Consider the following 18,375-nt stretch of genomic DNA (forward strand, 5'->3'; position numbering starts at 1 on the left):
GAAATAGAAACAAGAAATAAAATTTCCCAAGATAACTTAGAATCTAAGGAATGCATAGGCTCAAACGGAGCCCCTTGAAAAAACCTTGAGAACTAAATTCAGACTCTATGGAGGAGAAACTGGTTTGAACACAGGCCTGATCCTGATAAAGGCCTGACAAAATGATTGTACATCTAGGACATCCGCCAGACGTTTGAGTAACAAAATAGATAAAGCCAATATTTGACCCTTTAGGGAACTTGTCAATAAACCTTTCTCCAAACCCTCTTGGAGAAAAGACAAAAATTCTGGGAAACTTAACGGAGTAGCCCTTGGATTCACACCAATTGATATATTTACGCCATATCTCATGGTAAATCCTTCTAGTCATAGGCTTACGAGCCTGAATCATGGTCTCTATGACCGAGTCAGAAAAAACCCTGCTTGGATAAAATTAAGCATTCAATCTCCAAGCAGTCAGCTTCAGAGAAACTAGATTTGGGTGAAGGAAGGGCCCTTGAATTAGAAGGTCCTTTCTCAACTGAAGTCTCCAAGGTGTCAGAGATGACATGTTCACCAGATCTGCATACCAAATCCTGCAAGGCCAAGCAGGAGCAATGAGGATCACCGATGCCCTCTCCTACTTGATTCGAGCAATGACCCGAGGAAGAAGTGTAAATGGAGGAAAAAGGTATGCTAGACTGAAGGTCCAAGGAACCGCCAGAGCATCTAACAGTTCCACCTGGGGGTCCCTTGACCTCGACCCGTATCTCGAAAGCTTGGCATTCTGTTGAGATGCCATGAGATCTAATTCTGGCTGACCCCACTTGAGAATCAGGCTGGAGAAGACTTCCGGATGGAGTTCCCACTCCCCCGAATGAAAGGCCTGCTTAGGAAGTCCGCCTTGGTGATCGATGTAAGCCACTGAAGCTATGGTCCGACTGGAACTGATAAACTGGGCCGAGGCTAACAGGAACCAGGTCAGAAGATCATTTAAGATCACTCTCAGTTCCAGAATTTTAATGGAAAGAGCAGACTCTGATTGAGCCCAAAGTCCCCGAGTCTCTAGGGAACCCAACTTAGAAAGCTTGCGTCTATTGTCACAATCCCCCAAGATTGTCTATGAAGCAAGTCCCCTGGGATAGATGATCCAGAGACAATCACCATTGAAGAGAATCCCTGGTCTCCTGTTCCGGAAGAACTTGAGGAGACAAATTGCCTAATCTCCGTTCCAATGTCTGAGCATGATTAACTGTAGAGGTCTGAGACGGAACTGAGCAAAAGAGGATGATGTCCAATGTCGCTACCATCAGCCCAGTTACCTCCATGTACTGAGCCACTGATGGCCGAGGAGTGAACTGAAGGGCTAGACCAGAATAGAAAACTTTGTTTCCTGATTTCTGTCAGAAAAAAACTGCATATATAGGGAATTTATTATGGCTCCCAAGAAGGTAGCCCTTGAAATAGGGACCAGGAAAATCTTTCCTAGCTAATTGAAAGGATGGCGCCTGGACCAGGATGTTGTCCAGAAAAGGTGCCACTGAAATGCCTCACCACCAACCGCGACCCCAGAAACTCTGAAAAAAATCTGGGATTTGTGGTAAGACTGAAGGGGAGAGCCCCACATTGAAAAAGTTTGTCTAGAAAGCAAACCCTAGGAACTTGTGATGATCCCTGTGAAAGAGAACATGCAGGTACACGTCCTTTAAATCCACTGTTCTCATAAATAGACCCACTAGGATCAGAGGGAGAATGGAACGAATAGCTTCCATCTTGAAGGACGGTACTCTGAAAAAAAAAATTCTAGACTCTTGAGATCTAAAATTGACCTGAAGGTTCCCTCTTTGTTTGGGAACCCCAAACAGATTGGAATAAATCTCAGACCCTGTTCCTGAATCAGAACAGGAACTATAAATCCCAGGTAGGAGAGACCTCCTAACCAGATTAAGAACACCTTTCTTCTATCTGGCTCCAGATAATCTAGATAGCCAAAACTTCCCTCCTGTTCAGAGGAAGTAGAAGGATTCCTTTGAATTTTTGAAAGGAACAAAAAAACAGAATTTATGTTTACCTGATAAATTTCTTTCTCCAACGGTGTGTCCGGTCCACGGCGTCATCCTTACTTGTGGGATATTCTCTTCCCCAACAGGAAATGGCAAAGAGCCCAGCAAAGCTGGTCACATGATCCCTCCTAGGCTCCGCCTACCCCAGTCATTCGACCGACGTTAAGGAGGAATATTTGCATAGGAGAAACCATATGGTACCGTGGTGACTGTAGTTAAAGAAAATAAAATATCAGACCTGATTAAAAAAACCAGGGCGGGCCGTGGACCGGACACACCGTTGGAGAAAGAAATTTATCAGGTAAACATAAATTCTGTTTTCTCCAACATAGGTGTGTCCGGTCCACGGCGTCATCCTTACTTGTGGGAACCAATACCAAAGCTTTAGGACACGGATGAAGGGAGGGAGCAAATCAGGTCACCTAAATGGAAGGCACCACGGCTTGCAAAACCTTTCTCCCAAAAATAGCCTCAGAAGAAGCAAAAGTATCAAACTTGTAAAATTTGGTAAAAGTGTGCAGTGAAGACCAAGTCGCTGCCCTACATATCTGATCAACAGAAGCCTCGTTCTTGAAGGCCCTTGTGGAAGCCACAGCCCTAGTGGAATGAGCTGTGATTCTTTCGGGAGGCTGCCGTCCGGCAGTCTCGTAAGCCAATCTGATGATGCTTTTAATCCAAAAAGAGAGAGAGGTAGAAGTTGCTTTTTGACCTCTCCTTTTACCTGAATAAACAACAAACAAGGAAGATGTTTGTCTAAAATCCTTTGTAGCATCTAAATAGAATTTTAGAGCGCGAACAACATCCAAATTGTGCAACAAACGTTCCTTCTTTGAAACTGGTTTCGGACACAGAGAAGGTACGATAATCTCCTGGTTAATGTTTTTGTTAGAAACAACTTTTGGAAGAAAACCAGGTTTAGTACGTAAAACCACCTTATCTGCATGGAACACCAGATAAGGAGGAGAACACTGCAGAGCAGATAATTCTGAGACTCTTCTAGCAGAAGAAATCGCAACTAAAAACAAAACTTTCCAAGATAATAACTTAATATCAACGGAATGTAAGGGTTCAAACGGAACCCCCTGAAGAACTGAAAGAACTAAATTGAGACTCCAGGGAGGAGTCAAAGGTTTGTAAACAGGCTTGATTCTAACCAGAGCCTGAACAAAGGCTTGAACATCTGGCACAGCTGCCAGCTTTTTGTGAAGTAATACCGACAAGGCAGAAATCTGTCCCTTCAGGGAACTTGCAGATAATCCTTTTTCCAATCCTTCTTGAAGGAAGGATAGAATCCTAGGAATCTTAACCTTGTCCCAAGGGAATCCTTTAGATTCACACCAACAGATATATTTTTTCCAAATTTTGTGGTAAATCTTTCTAGTCACAGGCTTTCTGGCCTGAACAAGAGTATCGATAACAGAATCTGAGAATCCTCGCTTCGATAAAATCAAGCGTTCAATCTCCAAGCAGTCAGCTGGAGTGAAACCAGATTCGGATGTTCGAACGGACCCTGAACAAGAAGGTCTCGTCTCAAAGGTAGCTTCCAAGGTGGAGCCGATGACATATTCACCAGATCTGCATACCAAGTCCTGCGTGGCCACGCAGGAGCTATCAGGATCACCGACGCCCTCTCCTGCTTGATCCTGGCTATCAGCCTGGGGATGAGAGGAAATGGCGGGAACACATAAGCTAGTTTGAAGGTCCAAGGTGCTACTAGTGCATCCACTAGAGCCGCCTTGGGATCCCTGGATCTGGCCCCGTAGCAAGGAACTTTGAAGTTCTGACGAGAGGCCATCAGATCCATGTCTGGAATGCCCCACAGGTGAGTGACTTGGGCAAAGATTTCCGGATGGAGTTCCCACTCCCCCGGATGCAATGTCTGCCGACTCAGAAAATCCGCTTCCCAATTTTCCACTCCTGGGATGTGGATAGCCGACAGGTGGCAGGAGTGAGACTCCGCCCAAAGAATAATTTTGGTTACTTCTTCCATCGCTAGGGAACTCCTTGTTCCCCCCTGATGGTTGATGTACGCAACAGTCGTCATGTTGTCTGATTGAAACCGTATGAACCTGGTCCTCGCAAGCTGGGGCCAGGCCTGGAGAGCATTGAATATCGCTCTCAGTTCCAGAATATTTATCGGTAGAAGAGATTCTTCCCGAGACCAAAGACCCTGAGCTTTCAGGGATCCCCAGACCGCGCCCCAGCCTATCAGACTGGCGTCGGTCGTGACAATGACCCACCCTGGTCTGTGGAACATCATCCCTTGAGACAGATTGTCCAGGGACAGCCACCAACGGAGTGAGTCTCTGGTCCTCTGATTTACTTGTATCTTCGGAGACAAGTCTGTATAGTCCCCATTCCACTGACTGAGCATGCACAGTTGTAATGGTCTTAGATGAATGCGCGCAAAAGGAACTATGTCCATCGCCGCCACCATCAACCCGATCACTTCCATGCACTGAGCTATGGAAGGAAGAGGAACGGAATGAAGTATCCGACAAGAGTCCAGAAGCTTTGTTTTTCTGGCCTCTGTTAGAAAGATCCTCATTTCTAAGGAGTCTATAATTGTTCCCAAGAAGGGAACCCTTGTTGACGGGGATAGAGAACTCTTTTCCACGTTCACTTTCCAGCCGTGAGATCTGAGAAAGGCCAGGACAATGTCCGTGTGAGCCTTTGCTTGAGGAAGGGACGACGCTTGAATCAGAATGTCGTCCAGGTAAGGTACTACTACAATGCCCCTTGGTCTTAGCACCGCTAGAAGGGACCCTAGTACCTTTGTGAAAATCCTTGGAGCAGTGGCTAATCCGAAAGGAAGCGCCACGAACTGGTAATGTTTGTCCAGGAATGCAAACCTTAGGAACCGATGATGTTCCTTGTGGATAGGAATATGTAGATACGCATCCTTTAAATCCACCGTGGTCATGAATTGACCTTCCTGGATGGAAGGAAGGATAGTTCGAATGGTTTCCATCTTGAACGATGGGACCTTGAGAAATTTGTTTAAGATCTTGAGATCTAGGATTGGTCTGAACGTTCCCTCTTTTTTGGGAACTATGAACAGATTGGAGTAGAACCCCATCCCTTGTTCTCTTAATGGAACAGGATGAATCACTCCCATTTTTAACAGGTCTTCTACACAATGTAAGAACGCCTGTCTTTTTATGTGGTCTGAAGACAACTGCGACCTGTGGAACCTCCCCCTTGGGGGAAGTCCCTTGAATTCCAGAAGATAACCCTGGGAGACTATTTCTAGCGCCCAAGGATCCAGAACATCTCTTGCCCAAGCCTGAGCGAAGAGAGAGAGTCTGCCCCCCACCAGATCCGGTCCCGGATCGGGGGCCAATATTTCATGCTGTCTTGGTAGCAGTGGCAGGTTTCTTGGCCTGCTTTCCCTTGTTCCAGCCTTGCATTGGTCTCCAAGCTGGCTTGGCCTGAGAAGTATTACCCTCTTGCTTAGAGGACGTAGCACCTTGGGCTGGTCCGTTTTTACGAAAGGGACGAAAATTAGGTCTATTTTTTGCCTTGAAAGGCCGATCCTGAGGAAGGGCGTGGCCCTTACCCCCAGTGATATCAGAGATAATCTCTTTCAAGTCAGGACCAAACAACGTTTTCCCCTTGAAAGGAATGTTTAGTAGCTTGTTCTTGGAAGACGCATCAGCCGACCAAGATTTCAACCAAAGCGCTCTGCGCGCCACAATAGCAAACCCAGAGTTCTTAGCCGCTAACTTAGCCAATTGCAAAGAGGCGTCTAGAGTGAAAGAATTAGCCAATTTGAGAGCATTGATTCTGTCCATAATCTCCTCATAAGGAGGAGAGTCACTATCGAGCACCTTAAGCAGTTCATCAAACCAGAAATATGCGGCAGTAGTGACAGGGACAATGCATGAAATGGGTTGTAGAAGGTAACCCTGCTGAACAAACATCTTTTTAAGCAAACCTTCTAATTTTTTATCCATAGGATCTTTGAAAGCACAACTATCCTCTATGGGAATAGTGGTGCGTTTGTTTAAAGTAGAAACCGCTCCCTCGACCTTGGGGACTGACTGCCATAAGTCCTTTCTGGGGTCGACCATAGGAAACAATTTTTTAAATATGGGGGGAGGGACGAAAGGAATACCGGGCCTTTCCCATTCTTTATTAACAATGTCCGCCACCCGCTTGGGTATAGGAAAAGCTTCTGGGAGCCCCGGCACCTCTAGGAACTTGTCCATTTTACATAGTTTCTCTGGGATGACTAAATTTTCACAATCATCCAGAGTGGATAATACCTCCTTAAGCAAAATGCGGAGATGTTCCAATTTAAATTTAAATGTAATCACATCAGATTCAGCCTGCTGAGAAATGTTCCCTAAATCAGTAATTTCTCCCTCAGACAAAACCTCCCTGGCCCCCTCAGATTGGGTTAGGGGCCCTTCAGAGATATTAATATCAGCGTCGTCATGCTCTTCAGTAACTAAAACAGAGCAGCCACGCTTACGCTGACAAGGGTTCATTTTGGCTAAAATGTTTTTGACAGAATTGTCCATTACAGCCGTTAATTGTTGCATAGTAAGGAGTATTGGCGCGCTAGATGTACTAGGGGCCTCCTGAGTGGGCAAGACTCGTGTAGACGAAGGAGGGAATGATGCAGTACCATGCTTACTCCCCTCACTTGAGGAATCATCTTGGGCATCATTGTCATTATCACATAAATCACATTTATTTAAATGAATAGGAATTCTGGCTTCCCCACATTCAGAACACAGTCTATCTGGTAGTTCAGACATGTTAAACAGGCATAAACTTGATCAGAAAGTACAAAAAACGTTTTAAAATAAAACCGTTACTGTCACTTTAAATTTTAAACTGAACACACTTTATTACTGCAATTGCGAAAAAACATGAAGGAATTGTTCAAAATTCACCAAATTTTCACCACAGCGTCTTAAAGCCTTGAAAATATTGCACACCAATTTTGGAAGCTTTAACCCTTAAAATAACGGAACCGGAGCCGTTTTAAGCTTTAAACCCCTTTACAGTCCCTGGTATCTGCTTTGCTGAGACCCAACCAAACCCAAAGGGGAATACGATACCAAATGACGCCTTCAGAAGTCTTTTATAAGTATCAGAGCTCCTCTCACATGCGACTGCATGCCATGCCTCTCAAAAACAAGTGCGCAACACCGGCGCGAAAATGAGACTCTGCCTATGCTTTGGGAAAGCCCCTAAAGAATAAGGTGTCTAAAACAGTGCCTGCCGATATTATTATATCAAAATACCCAGATAAAATGATTCCTCAAGGCTAAATATGTGTTAATAATCAATCGATTTAGCCCAGAAAAAGTCTACAGTTTAAATAAGCCCTTGTGAAGCCCTTATTTACAATCGTAATAAACATGGCTTACCGGATCCCATGGGGAAAATGACAGCTTCCAGCATTACATCGTCTTGTTAGAATGTGTCATACCTCAAGCAGCAAGGGACTGCAAACTGTTCCCCCAACTGAAGTTAATTGCTCTCAACAGTCCTGTGTGGAACAGCCATGGATTTTAGTTACGGTTGCTAAAATCATTTTCCTCATACAAACAGAATTCTTCATCTCTTTTCTGTTTCTGAGTAAATAGTACGTACCAGCACTATTTGAAAATAACAAACTCTTGATTGAATAATGAAAAACTACAGTTAAACACTAAAAAACTCTAAGCCATCTCCGTGGAGATGTTGCCTGTACAACGGCAAAGAGAATGACTGGGGTAGGCGGAGCCTAGGAGGGATCATGTGACCAGCTTTGCTGGGCTCTTTGCCATTTCCTGTTGGGGAAGAGAATATCCCACAAGTAAGGATGACGCCGTGGACCGGACACACCTATGTTGGAGAAATTAATCTTATCTAAAGGAAGGAATGACCCTCACCACCTCTTTGACAATCCCGGTCCAAACAAGGAATTACAAAAAGGCTAAATTTGATGTCCTCAGACCCAGATCTTAACCATAAAGTTCTGTGAACCAATATGGTAAGCCAGAAAATTTAGTTCCCCGCTTAATGCCTGACGGGAAGTAACTGTAAGAAAGGATATGGCCACTTAAGGACCTTATCTTATTCTAGATTTCATTGAAGTGAGTGTCTGTCCAAATAGAACCAGACAACGTATGACCTAGTATGCTGCCGCTAAAAGGTAGCAATATCAAGCCTAGGATGCTATCTTGAGCAACCCCACTACTTGTCCATGGGATCCTGAAAAGGAAACAACTATCCTCTATGGGAATAGAAGATCTCCTGGCTAGCTTGGAACTTGTCCCGTCCACGGGGTGTACCGTCTGCCAAGACTCCATGAGAAGTCCGCTAAGGGACCCTCTCCTTCAATATAGGAATGTAGAAAAAAAGGGATTCCCATTCTCTCGCATTCCTTAGCAATGAATAAAACATAAAATTAACAACAACCATGATGTCGTTCCAGAGTAGCTAAAACCTCCTTAAGTAATAGCCGGAGGTGATCTAGCTTAAACCTAAAGATACTGCTTCAGTATCAGCAGGAGGAATCATACCGTCAGAAACTGAGATTTTACCCTCAGGAGCTACCAAAGTATCCCCTTCCTCAGGCATCTGGGAGGGGACCTCAGATAGCAACAACTGTGACAGAAACCTCAATCGATGAATGTTTAGTTTTCCTCTTGCGCTCTCCCTGCAGCATGGGAAAAGCCGACAACGCACCGTCTAGCATAAGCAGGAAGCAATGTCTTGCAAGATAACTCCAGGAGTCGTCGTTGAGGAATCGCAGGGCACTGGTAGAATGGACGATAAGTTTTTAGAACACTTGAGGAGAAGGCTTCGTAACATATTGAACATTGTCAGAATGCTTCCTGCCGCATACGAAACAATATTGGCTCTAAGGAAATGTTTATCTCTGAACTGTAAACTTCACTCATGAGACAGAAAAGTTTATCAATCCGCATAAGCATGATGGCCTAACATGTATCTAACCTCTTTATTCACATTTTGAATCAAATAAAATTGAATTTCAAAATAAGAGTTACTGTGTCTGAAATACTTATTAATATTATTATATTAATATGGTGTAGGGTTTCTTGGACAATCTTAATTCACAAATCACCAATTAAAAGTGTATGGTACTGTGTCTTTAAATGTTAAACAACACTGCTTTCTTTTTACCAAGAATGCTTCCTTAACGTATAAGGCAGAAAAATTAAACGACACTGCTTAACTTTGCAGAGGACTCTGCCTGTCACCGGATAGAGGACTACTAGTAGGCATCCGGACTACTTCAAACACTCTCTTAGTATGGCAAGTGAAGCCTCTCAGCCGCGTACTATAACGCAGCAGAGAACACCACCATCGATCTCCGATTCACCGGAATTGTAAAAGAGCGCGCAAACAATGTTGCGCAGCTTAGCTCCGCCCATCGTGGGCATATCAAGCTAAACCTCCCAGGCGGCTAAATTATAAAGATGGAGCCGTCGGGAGAACTAAATCACAATATGGCGATGAATAGACAAACCTCCCGGTCGGCTAGTAGAGTAAAAGAAAGCCAACAGGAGTGGTAATTGCACCTAACATGCGTAACACCTTAACATGCTTCCTATCATGTTTAAACAGGCTAAACCTCCCAGATGGCTGCAAAGTAAAATAAGCCGTTGTGAGTTGCAAGTATGGCTATGCGTAACACTTTAACATGCGTCCCTATCATGATTAAACAGGCCAAACCTCCCAGACGGCTGCAAAGTAAAATAAGCCGTTGTGCGTTGCAAGTATGGCTAAATTACCAAAAATAAAAATAGAGCCACTTCTCCACGTCCTCCAGTGCCTGCAGTCACTGCCCAATAACATATCCTCAATCTCTAGGGATAATGTCATCTAGTGTCCATGAAAATATACAAAGTGCCAATTTTTCTGTGCATGTATCCTCAGAAAATAAAATTTAGCACTTACCTTAGAAATCTGCCCGACAGTAAGGCAACTCACCTGGCTTGCGAGGTCCTCCCCTCACATTGGCCTGTGGAAACAAAAAGTGCTGAGTATTTCTCCCTCAGACTTTCACAAACAGGGCAGCATAAAAATTATGAGAGGCGCGGTGAGAATTATGTCCCACCAGTTCCCATTGCTCTAAACCCACCACTGCTCTACTGAAGAGACTAATATGGACTATGGCTACACCCTAGGACAAAGCAGCACAATCTTGCACTACTTTAAAATAATAAACTCTTGATTGAAGAATCTTTTCTAACACCTAAACGTTACCACTTACTAGCACTAACGTAGGCAAACAGAATGACTGGGGTGGGAGGGAAGGAAGGAGCTATTTAACAGCTTTGCTGTGGTGCTCTTTGCCGCCTCCTGCTGACCAGGAGGTGAATATCCCATTAGTAATTAAGATGATCCGTGGACTCATCGTGTCATTAAAAAGAAATGGCGACAGATGACAGCAATCTGAGCTTGATAGCAGTGTCAGTGTCTACTTCTAGAACTATTAAACTATTACTCACCTCAACTGTTATATAAACATACACATATCTCTAGCTCATATAAATTGTCTTACACTAAAGCTGACCCAGTTTGTTTTCCTTTCTCATTAATTTCTGAAGGCAGATTTTTTTAAGCTAGGCAAAGCTTGACAATTATATATTTTCTAGGAAGGTAGATGCAGATTAGTGAAAAATATTCTGCAGGTCCTTTTGAAATGAAATTTAACATTAGGCAGTTTTACTACAGCATCAGGTAACTTGCAATGTGTTGATTAACTGGAGAATAAAGCAATTTTTAAAGTTTTATAATATATTGCAGAAGATGAAGATTGCATTGCAAATTAACTGCTGAGAGTTTTTAAAATGCCTCTTGAATAAATGTGTTTCCTTTGCTCTTGGGCTAACATCACATAATAAGGTAAAACTGTAGTAATAAAAGAGTTGCATTGTATATAAGAATGTCTTACATTCAGGAGTCCCAGCTTTACAGAATCGGAATGGCCACGGGGTGCGGTTGAAATAAATCCCTGAGAGCCAGTAATCAATCAATGCGCTATCGCTTTGCAGCTCTGTTCCATATTTGACTGTTCTCTGTAAACAGTGCTTCACTCTGGCTGCACCATGTTAAGGAAAACTTACATACTGCAGCTAGTGCACAACACTGTTTCAAGAGAACAGTCAAATACAGAGCAGCTAACCGTTCCTGCATGTGTCCAGTTCTTTCTGCAGACATGCTACATATTCTGCTATGACATCTCAGATCACAGCATTTTTTTGATCTGGGGAAGATAGATAACTAAAACAAAAACAGACAGTGATTTTACAATGGCCAAACAGTTCATGGTTCTCTAGTCTCACATTGATTCTACTGTTAGGATAACATTTTCTCTCCCTAATGCAGAGTCCACAAGAAATGCAAAAACTGTGAGATTTGTTTATTTTGATGAATAAATACATCAAATTTACAGATATAAATCCCTGATATAAAATACAAGAATAGTTTATGTACGATAGTACATGAAATGTGTAAACAATCATTGCCTAAATTAGTGAAAAAAACAACCAGGCCGCAGGGTCTTAAAATCAAAGCCAGAGAAGGCAAATAAAATAGGAAAAAGGGTTATTAGACTTACACAAAATACAAATGGAAAACAAAAACAACAACAACATGAGCAGTCATCCAGCATTGTAAATAAATTTGCAAGACAAAGAACAAAAATAAAATCATCCATCATACCTTGAAAAGGGCATAGTTGCAACCTTTGCCATGTTGTACTGCTATAATGGTAAGTAATGGAAAGGATATTTATCTCAAACTATGTCCTTGCACATTTTATTAAACATATGAGATTTTAAGCTTATAACAGGTGAATCATATGTTGGCATATTTTTTCTATGGAGGACTAACATGTATTGCTACACATCGGAATATTGATGCAAAGGACGGCAGTCTATCATTGGTGACCAGGAGCCTATTTGTGCAGTTGAATGTAAGCTGAGACATACAAAGGAGACCGCGGTTTGCTACTTTTAAATCACATACCTGAATATAGTGAGCATCGTCACTAGAGAAACATGTGAACAGTGCGGTTGAAGAATTCCAGCGTTCCCAGTTCTGAAGGATTTACACTGAGTTATGGAACATTTTCTGGGGCCTACATCACCACAAGTGGATGATAGCATAACGCTATTAGAAGATCAAGGAAAGACATTTTTATCTAGCGGGGACATTTATTGATGACTCTCGTGAAAGCTAAGTATTTCACTTCAAAATCCTTATGTACCTATCTGGTCCCCTGTTGATCTAATCCATGTATATATGCAACTGTTATACACCCCATGGAATGTGCAATTTTCACTTTAACTTGTTTGAAGATGACCACAATATATCAGTGTTACGATTCACTTTAAAGGAGTATTACCCTTTGTGAATAAAAAGGTGGTTTAAGACAAGAGTGCTATTGTGAGGTCTCTATTTGTTTTATTTTCTTTCTTTACATTGTAGCAATCTGTGGTGTTGTACTGCAATAATGGTAAGCAATGGAAAGGATGTTTTATCTCAAATTTTGTCCGTGCACATTTTATTAAACATATGAGATTTTCAATTCTTTTAGAGCACCTGTATTCTATTCAATGCCATACCTCATCATGGATGTGGTTTTGTTCACAAACTAAACATATGCACTTTAGGCTTTGTGGATGTTTATAGGGTACTACATATTTCATTGTGTACTGTAGACATAAAGCACATCTGGAGAAACCAAGGTCAAGCATATTGTACCTGATGCAGCAAATAAGTTCTATTATAAAAAATGAATAACACTGCTATTTTGTGTTCCATCGACTTTAGTACACAGTACAGGAGCCCCTTTCCAATTTTTTTATTAAGAACCGTTGAGCTATTATCTAGTTAGATCAATTCTATCCTTTTTACTATAAGTCATCACACCTTCTGAGGTTCTGTTGAAGAATATATAAATGGAGATGTTTATCAGACTGGAGTGGGGAAGTGCTCCTCTCTATGAATGTAACCCATGAATGTAAGTCTGCTTCTCTAGGTGTGTTAGCGATCGTGCACATTTGTAAGTAGGCTGATCCGCAGATACAGAGATGCACAAACCTCAGATAATTACTAAACTACATAAACAAACTAAAGTACAGAACATACCTTTTTTTAAATGGGAGAATGATTAAATGTTTGTCCAATCCAAAAATGCCAAATGAAATGAATCCCTGAGAAAAAAAAATGCACATATGAAAAGCATGCAGATAACATACTTCAACAGTTGCAGTATTCTATTTTAACATGTATCACTGGTTAAAGTGAATGTAAACTTTAATGCATTAAAGCTCAGGATCAAAAAGTAATCTCAAAGACAGGAGCACATAAAATACATTCAAGTTTACAAATACTTACCTTTGCATTATTGTAAACATAACACCGATCCTCCGCCCGCAGCTCCAGCTTTTATTAGCATATCGATGACGATCCGGCTTCCTTTAATCGTTGCGTGCCTCACAAGCCGGACGCCAAAGGGGTCACACAACCATTGGAGGAAGCCAGATTCATCAACGATCTGCTAAATAAAGCATGAGTTGCGGGCGGAGGATCAGCGTTATGTTTACATAACACAAATGTAAGTATTTTTAAAAATAAGCATCTTTGTAAACTTTAATGAGTTAAAGTGCCCCTGTTTTTAAGATTACTTTTTGATCCTGGGCTTTCATTTATTCACTTTAAAGAACTTATGTGACCATTTTACTTTATTATACTGATATTGTGCATTATCAACAGTTATTTAAACAGCAACAGTAAAAACATTTCCCCGATAATTATTTTATAACAACTATGTTTTTCCTCAGAGCATTTTTAGACTCACAAATCGATAACTGCAATTTACTTTATTATATATTTACATTTTTGTGGGTTTTCCTTTTTAGATAAATACAAGTACCAGATTGAATTGTTCCCAAAACTTGGTCCATCTCTTGTAGTTTCTGCTAGCTAAACCTAGCATATGTAATACACCAGGTATGTGCACACTGTTTTATTGTGATTTAAGAAATTCACTTTTTATCCATAGATGTGGTTGCAAGTGTCCAATACTTTGAAAAACACATAGATACATTTACTACTGCATTACAGACATTTGTAAATAAAGTCAAAAGTGATAGCTAAGCTTCATTTGCCTAGAACATTAAAAACATTTTTATTCAAATACTAATGTCAATTACATAGGGGTTTTAAACCACATACCTGACCAAAGTTAAAAACAGCGCAAAAAAATTGTAGTTCAACATATAATCTTCCAGGTTCAATGTTAAAAAGCCACCAGAAACAGCTGGATAAGTTCTAAAGAGTAAAAAAGCATAAAACACAGTGAGGAAAATTAAAATATACATTTTAAAACAGACAAATATATATATATATATATATATATATTGACTCATGTCCTAGTTAACATTTACCCTCTGACAGTGACCCCCTCCTCCAGGGGAATGGACATAATCTGACACTACAGGTAAGGGTCCACTCAATTTTAGTGAATGTCCTTACAAGGCTACAAGGCTTAGGGAATTCTGGCAAAATTAATCCGGATATGAATTTTAATAGAGGAAATTATGTATTTTAGATTTAACGTCTAGTAATCTTGGCTTTGAAAGTTAAAATTGGACAAATGAGAAAAGTACAAAGCGACATTGTAGAAGCCGATTGTCAAATCCAGTTTTCTTAAGACACTTCACATTTTTGGTGGTTTATAGTGTACAAAGAGAACTCTCTAATCTTCCTGTTAAAAGTTCAATTCATCTTTGAAGGGGATTCCTGGGCACATAATTTCATGGATAGCTGTTGTGAAATTGTACACTTTTAGAACACACATACTATTATGGAGCTATAAAAGTATATTAATAACCATGTTGGTTATGCAAGACTGGGGAATGGGTTATAAAGGGATTATCTTTTTTGGAGGAGACTGTCCCTTTAACCCCTTAACTACCAAGGACATGTCAGGCATGTCCTACAAAAAAGTGTCAGTTAATGACCAAGGACGTGCCTGACACGTCCTCTGGGGTTTCAAGTGCTGGAAGCTACAGAAAATAGGACTTTTATTTATTAACAAAAAAAAGCATTTTTTTTTTTTAACAAACTGGAAGAAAGAAAAAAAAGATGGTGGCAACTAGGTAGAGGTGGGAGGATTAGAGAGCTGTTTGGGTGAAATCAAGGAGGTTGGGGGCTAAGGGGGATCCAACACTGCAGAATAACTATTAAAAATTTTCTGCCAGTACTTAAGATGGCGGTGACAAATGTATGGTGGGGGTCAGGGAGAAATCAGGAGGTGGGATGTGTCAGGTGGGAGGCTGGTCTCTACACTAAATCTAAAATTAACACTACAAGCTACCTAATTAACCCCCTCACTGCTGGGCATAATACAAGTGTGGTGCGCAGCAGCATTTAGCGGCCTTCTAATTACCAAAAAGCAACGCCAAAGCCATATATGTCTGCTATTTCTGAACAAAGGGGATCCCAGAGAAGCAATTACAACCATTTGTGCCATAATTGCACGTGCTGTTTGTAAATATTTTCAGTGAAAAACCTAAAGTTTGTGAAAAAGTGAAAACAGAATTTATGCTTACCTGATAAATTTCTTTCTCTTGTGATGTATCGAGTCCACGGATTCATCCATACTTATGGGATATTCTCCTTCCCTACAGGAAGTGGCAGAGAGAGCACCCACAGCAGAGCTGTCCATATAGCTCCTCCCTTAGCTCCACCCCCCAGTCATTCGACCGAAGGCTAGGAAGAAAAAGGAGAAACTATAGGGTGCAGTGGTGACTGAAGTTTTTTAAATAAAAATATACTACCTGTCTTAAATAGACAGGGCGGGCCGTGGACTCGATACATCACAAGAGAAAGAAATTTATCAGGTAAGCATAAATTCTGTTTTCTCTTGTAAGATGTATCGAGTCCATGGATTCATCCATACTTATGGGATACCAATACCAAAGCTTTAGGACACGGATGAAGGGAGGGACAAGACAGGTACCTTAAACGGAAGGCACCACTGCTTGCAGAACCTTTCTCCCAAAAATAGCCTCCGAACAAGCAAAAGTATCAAATTTGGAAAATTTGGAAAAAGTATGAAGCGAAGACCAAGTCGCCGCCTTACAAATCTGTTCAACAGAAGCCTCATTTCAAAAGCCCATGTGGAAGCCACTGCTCTAGTAGAATGAGCAGTAATTCTTTCCGGAGGCTGCTGGCCAGCAGTCTCATAAGCCAAACGGATGAAGCTTTTCAGCCAAAAGGAAAGAGAGGTAGCCGTAGCCTTTTGACCTCTCCGTTTACCAGAATAAACAACAAACAATGAAGATGTTTGACGGAAATCTTTAGTTGCTTGTAAGTAGAACTTTAAAGCACGAACCACATCAAGATTGTGCAACAGACGTTCCTTCTTTGATGAAGGATTAGGACACAAAGAAGGAACAACAATCTCCTGATTGATATTCCTATTAGAAACAACCTTAGGAAGAAACCCAGGTTTGGTACGCAAAACCACCTTATCTGCATGGAAAACTAGGTAAGGTGAGTCACACTGTAAAGCAGATAACTCAGAAACTCTTCGAGCCGAAGAGATAGCTACTAACAACAAAACTTTCCAAGATAGAAGCTTAATATGTATGGAATGCATAGGTTCAAACGGAACCCCTTGAAGAACTTTAAGAACCAAGTTTAAGATCCATGGCGGAGCAACAGGTTTAAATACAGGCTTGATCCTGACCAAGGTCTGACTAAATGCTTGAACGACTGGAACATCTGCCAGATGTTTGTGTAAAAGAATAGATAAAGCAGATATTTGTCCCTTTAAGGAACTAGCTGATAATCCCTTCTCCAATCCTTCTTGGAGAAAGGACAAAATTCAAGGAATCCTAATCTTACTCCATGAGTAACCCTTGGATTCACACCAACAAAGATATTTGCGCCAAATCTTATAATAGATTTTCCTGGTAACAGGCTTTCTAGCCTGAATCAGGGTATCAATGACCGACTCAGAGAAACCACGTTTTGATAGAATCAGGCGTTCAATCTCCAAGCAGTCAGACGCAGAGAAATTAGATTTGGATGCTTGAATGGATCTTGGACTAGAAGGTCCTGCCTCATTGGCAGAGTCCACGGTGGAACAGATGACATTTCCACCAGGTCTGCATACCAAGTCCTGCGTGGCCACGCAGGCGCTATCAGAATCACCAAAGCTCTCTCCTGCTTGATTCTGGCAACCAGACGTGGGAGGAGAGGAAACGATGGAAATACATAAGCCAGATTGAAGGACCAGGGCACTGCAAGAGCATCTATCAGTACCGCCTGGGGATCCCGGGACCTGGACCCGTAACAAGGAAGTTTGGCGTTCTGACGGGATGCCATCAGATCCAATTCTGATGTGCCACATAGCTGAGTGAGCTGGGCAAATACCTCCGGATGGAGCTCCCACTCCCCCGGATGAAAAGTCTGATGACTTAGGAAATCCGCCTCCCAGTTCTCTACCCCTGGGATATGGATTGCTGAGAGATGGGAAGAGTGATCTTCCGCCCATCGGATTATTTTGGTTACCTCCATCATCGCTAGAGAACTCCGTGTTCCTCCTTGATGATTGATATAGGCTACAGTCGTGATGTTGTCCGACTAAAATCTGATTAATTTGTCCGCAGCTAGCTGAGGCCACGCCTGAAGCGCATTGAATATCGCTCTCAGTTCTAGAATGTTTATTGGGAGGAGAGATTCCTCCCGAGACCATAAGCCTTGTGCTTTCAGGGATTTCCAGACTGCATCCCAGCCTAGCAGGCTGGCATCTGTCGTTACAATGAGCCACTCTGGCCTGCGGAAACACATTCCCTGAGACAGGTGGTCCTGAGACAACCACCAGAGAAGAGAATCTCTGGTCTCTTGGTCCAGATGCAGTTGAGGAGATAAAGCTGCATAATCCCCATTCCACTGTTTGAGCATGCATAGTTGCAGTGGTCTGAGGTGTAGGCGGGCATAAGGAACTATGTCCATTGCAGCTACCATGAGTCTGATTACCTCCATACACTGACCCACTGAAGGCCGAGGAATGGAATGAAGAGCTCGGCAAAAAGTTTTGATTTTCTGACCTCCGTCAGAAATATTTTCATTTGTACCGAGCCTAGGAAGGAAACTCTTGTGAGAGGGACGAGAGAACTCTTTTTTATGTTCACCTTCCACCCGTGAGATCTCAGAAAAGCCAACACGATGTTCGTGTGAGACTTGGCTAGCTGGAAAGTCGACACCTGAATTAAGATGTCGTCTAGATAAGGCGCCACTGCTATACCCCGCGGTCTTAGAACCGCCAAAAGGGACCCTA

The 18,375-nt window shown here is 42.0% G+C and overlaps 1 protein-coding gene across 3 annotated transcripts in view; it reads right to left on the reverse strand.

The window, feature by feature from the left end:
• Positions 1-18,375, reverse strand: part of GPR155 (G protein-coupled receptor 155) — a 240,117-nt gene that overhangs the window by 43,601 nt on the left and 178,141 nt on the right. For all 3 annotated transcript variants that reach the window (XM_053698461.1, XM_053698463.1, XM_053698462.1), the window contains exons 13-14: positions 14,259-14,354; positions 13,170-13,234 (exon numbers count right to left, since the gene is read on the reverse strand). In XM_053698461.1, the coding sequence (XP_053554436.1) occupies positions 13,170-13,234; positions 14,259-14,354 (161 nt within the window). The remainder of the gene's footprint in view (positions 1-13,169; positions 13,235-14,258; positions 14,355-18,375) is intronic.

Source organism: Bombina bombina, chromosome 1, assembly GCF_027579735.1.
Source record: "Bombina bombina isolate aBomBom1 chromosome 1, aBomBom1.pri, whole genome shotgun sequence".
In the NCBI taxonomy this organism is placed as follows: domain Eukaryota; kingdom Metazoa; phylum Chordata; class Amphibia; order Anura; family Bombinatoridae; genus Bombina; species Bombina bombina.